Consider the following 6,148-nt stretch of genomic DNA (forward strand, 5'->3'; position numbering starts at 1 on the left):
CTGGATATACCACACTGAATGGGGTGGAGAGCAAATCCCTTTTCTTTAACAAGTTGATTATGAGTTAATAACATTGTGGCCCTTATTTTATACCTTGTGTCTTGTGTCTTCTTGGGTGCTGAGCAATGCGCCCTCATATCTGAGCTGGCAATGGAGAGGAGATATTTAAACTTTTCAGAAGCAACGGTGCTTCTTTAATCAGGATATCAGTGAAATTTTAAAATAATTTATTTCATAAAACCATCTTATTCAAGAAGCAAAGTATTTATAATTATCTTTCTGCTTTCTTCAACAGCCATGAAGTCACATCGAATGTAGCCATCATATTAATAAATGAAATCATGTCTAATCTATCCATCATTACAGATTTCCTTCTCCTGGGGTTTTCTGAGAAACGAGAGCTTCAGATTTTACATGTTGTCATCTTCTTAGCAATGTATCTGACTGTGCTGCTAGGAAATGTCCTCATCATTACTTTGGTAGCCTTTAACACCCACCTCCACACCCCGATGTATTTCTTTCTTGTCAACTTATCCATTATTGACCTTGGAACTACTTCGGCAACGGTTCCCAGATCTATAGTCAATGCCCTCATGAACACAACATGGATCTCATATACGGAATGTGCAGCACAAGTATTTTTTTTCCTCTTCTTCATATCATCTGATATGTTTCTTCTCACTGCCATGGCCTATGACCGATATGTTGCCATCTGCCACCCACTACACTATGCATCTGTGATGAATTGGGGAACCTGTATGCACCTGGCATGTGGTGCGTGGATGGTAGGTTTGCTTAATGCTGCTCTACACACAAGTACCATTTTTTCAATGCCCTTCTGTGCCAACATCATCAACCAGTTCTTCTGTGAAGTCCCACAACTTGTCAAGCTGTCATGCTCTGATTCATACCTCAGTGAATTTTGGGCTCTACTCTTTAGTGCATCCTTAGGTCTTGGCTGCTTTGTATGCATTGTGATGTCCTATGTGCAGATCTTCACTGCAGTGTTGAAGATGCCCTCCATGGAGAACAGGCAAAAGGCCTTTTCGACTTGCATCCCCCACCTCATAGTTGTTTCCCTCTTAGTTAGTACATGTGTCTTTAGTTACTTAATGCCGACTTCCAGTTCCTCATACAATTTGGATGAGGTTCTTGCTGTGCTATATTCTGTGGTGCCTCCAATGATGAACCCAATAATCTACAGCATGAGAAATAAGCATGTCAAAACTGCTTTGTGGAAGATTTTTTATTGGATGCTTCCAACCAAGAATGCTCATATTCAGCTATAACATTGCCCCTTGCTTGTGTTTAATTATTGATTTACCTAATTAAAAAACTTTTTCTACATCTCTAATTGCTGCATTGATTGTTTTCATCACAGTCTCTTGCAGAAAATAGTCTTTATTCTGCCTCCAAAGTATTCCTTTTTGTAACAAAAAAGCTTTAATTAAAAAAAAATCATATCAGCATTTTATAATAGCTGCCATCAACCCCCCCTCCACGCACTATACTCTCCTGTACATACACAATAAAACATAGTACTTTGGTTATTATATTTAAAAATATAAATGGCTACTTCTTTAACACAACTTCCTTCTTTAATACAACACTTGAGAGACACATATAGGCCATAGTGATCTCTTTGGGGGGAAAGTAGAAGAAAGAAACAGAAAAATAGATTAATCAGAGGTTCAGTAGGCTCTTTCTTTTTGTAGTAGTCTTTTGTAATAGCAACATCAACCAAAGGAGGTAAATTAACACCCAACAAATAGAACAATGCTCCTTTTTCAGATGTCTGGGTATTTTCTTCCATAAGACTTTTGCATGGAAGGTACATCTTACCACTGTTTTAGCAACTGCTTGTCATTCAGTGAGGGCCATTTTGAAGTTCTTCTATTCTAAAGGAGGGCAGTTAATGGCTCCTAAACATACTCCAGGGTAAGGTGATATCTCAGATGTATGGTGTTGAGATTAGGGGGTAGAATGTGAAGGTTATTGCCCAGCTGGAAATAGTCCAGAACAATTTCCTAAGGAAGATTTTGGGCCTTTCTCGGGGCGTTCCAGCTGCCAATCCAAGAGTTCCTGGTGGAGGAACTTAGATCTTGGAGCAGAGAACTTATCAGAGATCATCTCCTTGAATGGGATGCCTATAGAGATGGTACCGTGGTGCAGTCTTCAAAGTTCTCACTTTGGTACCACTATTATAAGAGACAGTCAGGGTCCCTTCCTGATGCCCCTCTCAGTTTCAGGGAGGTGATTTGTTTTTATATTGTTCTGTGACCATTTAGTCTCTAGGTTCTGATCATTATTAATTCAGTTTTTATTTCCCCTCGCTGCCACCATATAAATTCTTGTTACCTTGCTCTCAGTACTCAATACCTTTGGCGTCATAGCTTTGCTAGTTCAGGATAAGCATATATGTTCAGGATATAAATGAAACAAAACTTGGTGTATAGAATAAAAACAAGAACAAGCTTATTATTTACTGATTAGAATAAAGATCACCACAAATTAGGGCCCACCACCTTCTCTACCAAGTTTCTTGATACATCAGCTGTTCCACTTTCTGAGTGGTTCTTTCCTTCTGGATAAATTGTAACTTATAGGGAATTAAGATAACTAGGATCTGCTCAGTACACTGCTCGTTCCACAGCCTTAACACATTAACCATTCAAGTTCCACACAACCCCGCTACACAATCTCTCCTGTTCAGAACACACACCCCAAGCTCTCAATCCTCAGCCCAAACCACCTTTTACTCCAATACAACCAAATCTCCTCCTCCTCTGTCACAAATGCTTTTATTTTAACCCCCCCCCCATGAACCTTCTTTGCCTGGTTGCTAGGGCAACACACACACACACACACTCACTCACTCACTCACCGGCTCCTATATACACCTTCCATCAACGAGACTCAGAAGCTTCTCACAATATCTGGCTCACATTACCTGTGCACCACTGAGAAAGGCTTTCACAATGTTATGCTTCCATACTATGCCTATGGCATATCTTGAAAGGAGGTTCTGCAAAATTCCAGTGGAACAGAGCCTCTGTCCTTGTGGTGCTGGCCAAGGAGAGGACATTATCCACTATGTTTTATACTGTTCCATCTATGATGTGATCAGTGGAAAAAGTGCTGGGACAGATTATAGATATGTTTAAAGGTTCAGATGTGGAATGCTTGTCAGTGTGTTTCCATATGCCAGTTCTCAAGTTGCCAATTATGCTTTCCTTTAAAACAAACAAACAAACAAACAAACAAACAAACACAAACAAACTTAGAAACAATTTTATAGCTGCCATGCCCTGTTCTAAACTGCAGCATTGGTTTTAGTTTAAGTAGACTGTTGAAATAATTCTATGGTATACTGAGTTCTTTCTTATTTCTCTTTTATGTTATTTTATGTTATATTATGACCTCTGATCAAAACAATAAGCTTATTAAGAACATAAGAACAGCCCTGCTGGATCAGGCCCAAGGCCCATCTAGTCCAGCATCCTGTTTCGCACAGTGGCCCACCAGATGCTGCTGGAAGCCACAGATTGGAGTTAAGGGTGTGCCCTCTCTCCTGCCATTACTCCCCTGCAACTGGTACTCAGAGGCATCCTGGCTTTGAGGCTGGAGGTGGCCCACAGCCCTCTGACTAGTAGACATTGATAGATCTCTCCTCCATGAAGTCATCCGAACCCCTCTTCAAGCCATCCAGGTTGTTGGCTGTCACCACATCCTGTGGCAGAGAGTTCTACAAGTGGATCATGCGTTGTGTGAAAAAGTACTTCCGTTTGTTGGTCCTAGACCTCCTGGCAATCAATTTCATGGAGTGACCCCTGGTTCTAGTGTTGTGTGAGAGGGAAAAGAATTTCTCTCTCTCCACTTTCTCCACACCATGCATGATTTTATAGACCTCTATCATGTCTCCCCGCAGTCGTCTTTTTTCTAAACTAAAAAGCCCCAGGTGTTGTAGTCTTGCCTCATAAGAAAGGTGCTCTAGGCCCCTGATCATCTTGGTTGTCCTCTTCTGTACCTTCTCCAGTTCAACAATGTCCTTTTAAAGATGTGGTGACCAGAATTGTAATTGCACCATAGTTTTGTATAAGGGCATTATAATGTTAGCCGTTTTATTTTCAATCCCCTTCCTAATGATCCCTATCATGGAATTTGCCTTTTTCACAGCTGCCGCACATTGAGTCGACACTTTCAATGAGCTGTCCACCCCCACCCCAAGATCCCTCTCCTCGTCCATCACCGACAGCTCGGATCCCATCAGCATATACTTGAAGTTGGGGTTTTTCGTCCCAATGTGCATCACTTTGCACATTGAACCGCATTTGCCATTTTGTCGCCCACTCCCCCAGTTTGGAGAGATCCTTTTGGAGCTGCTCGCAATCCGTTTTGGATTTCACTACCCGGAAGAGTTCGGTATCATCTGCAAATTTGGCCACATCGCTGCTTACCCCTGCTTCTAGATCTAATAATGGAGATTGGTGGAGTTATAGAAGATTTCTGTTAAGATTAATATAATAGGAGAAGTGCGAGATCATCTTTATAGATTTCTATGTTTCTTGATCAATAATTTCTCTAGCTCAGTGTTCTGTATTTAATGTGAATTGTATCCTAAAGCAATGAAAGTGCAATAAATTTCATACAAGCTTCCTGAGTTCACCAGCTCCCTGCACTACCCCAAATCCACCTTTTAGGTTTGGATGTAGACAAGGGGAGATCAATAAAAAGCCCCTTCTGCATTGATGGAGCTTCTGTCCATTCATGCATGAGCTGCTTTGATTGCATATAGTCAGTACCCAGGAAGATGAAAATGAAGTCTTTGCATGAAGAATCCATGAATGAGGTAGAGAACAATACTGTTAGTTCTGGTGGTCTGATACATGCTGCTTCTGAACATAGGGATCTCAAAGTATTTTGTAGATGTTCTCAGGCAAGGCAGAAATTTGGGGAGAATGAGTGATGTGATAAATAAGAAGCAGGGAAAATGTGAAGGAGCACTACTAGAAGTGAAGGCAAATTGAGGTGCCCAGTGGTTCTGAAAGGTTTTGGTCTTTTCAATCTTATAGATGAGTCAGGTAATAAATGTGAGGGACAAGGAAGTTCTTGATTGCTCGGAAAAGTATGGAAGGGTAGGGATTGCTTGGTTCTCTTGAAGGAAATTTTGGAAGAGAGTATAATGCCTTCATTATGACCCACTATTGTTGATTGTGGAGACTGGGATGAATGGAGGTTCCGAGGGATTTAAAGATGCTTCTGCACAACTACCTATGGTTCCGGCTCAGATGCTAGCTATTGTGGAACTGGAGGCATCCATTTGTAGGATATCCCTGTCAAAATAGCATTGCAGGTCATAGGAACATAGGAAGCTGCCATATACTGAATCACACCATTGGTCTATCTAGCTCAGTATTGTCTACCCAGACTGGCAGCAGCTTCTCCAAGGTTACAGGCAGGAATCTCTCTCAGCCCTATCTTGGAGAAGCCAGGGAGGGAACTTGGAATCTTCTGCTCTTCCATCCTTTAAGGGGAATATCTTACAGTGCTTACACTTATAGTCTCCCATTCATATGCAACCTGGGTGGACCCTGCTTAGCTAATGGGACAAGTCATGCTTGCTACCACAAGACCTATGCAAGTGTCCCAGCAGTGTGTTTCCTATTTACCCACACATACCTTGAACACACAATCAGGGGAAAATGTCAGAAGCAGGTCTGAATCAGGTCCTTCATATGCCAGAAATTTGGACCCATACAAGAGAAAATTTAACTTTTATCTTTGTGAGGTAAAATGTGAAGATCTTGACTATGCCATTACAAAACCCTTTTGTATGCTGGCTGAAGAAAGTGATAACTGTATGGCTATTCTCATATTTGTCTTAATTTCAAACACTCCTAATTTTTCAAAAAGCAATCATTTATTTGGTATGGATAAGTTCCTAAAACTTAGTCAGATAAGCTCAGAAGTTGTGCATTGTTCTTTTCAAGGGCCAGTGCTTTCCAGGACTCACCCTTAGTTCCCTTAACCAATAAATATCCCTTAGTGAAGTTGGAGATGTAATTCGTATCCAGGATGTGGATAAAAATGGTTACTTTTACCTGCACATATATACAATTTTTTAATATATTACCAGCGGCAGACAAAT

General features: G+C 41.0%; 1 protein-coding gene across 1 annotated transcript; it reads left to right on the plus strand.

Annotated features, from left to right (window-relative positions):
- The first annotated feature begins 341 nt into the window (after positions 1-341).
- Positions 342-1,289, plus strand: LOC128331059 (olfactory receptor 14A16-like). Its single transcript, XM_053264423.1, has one exon. The coding sequence runs from the start codon at positions 342-344 to the stop codon at positions 1,287-1,289; it is 948 nt and encodes a 315-aa protein (XP_053120398.1).
- The last annotated feature ends 4,859 nt before the right edge of the window (positions 1,290-6,148 follow it).

Source organism: Hemicordylus capensis, chromosome 6 (assembly GCF_027244095.1).
Source record: "Hemicordylus capensis ecotype Gifberg chromosome 6, rHemCap1.1.pri, whole genome shotgun sequence".
Lineage (NCBI taxonomy): Eukaryota > Metazoa > Chordata > Lepidosauria > Squamata > Cordylidae > Hemicordylus > Hemicordylus capensis.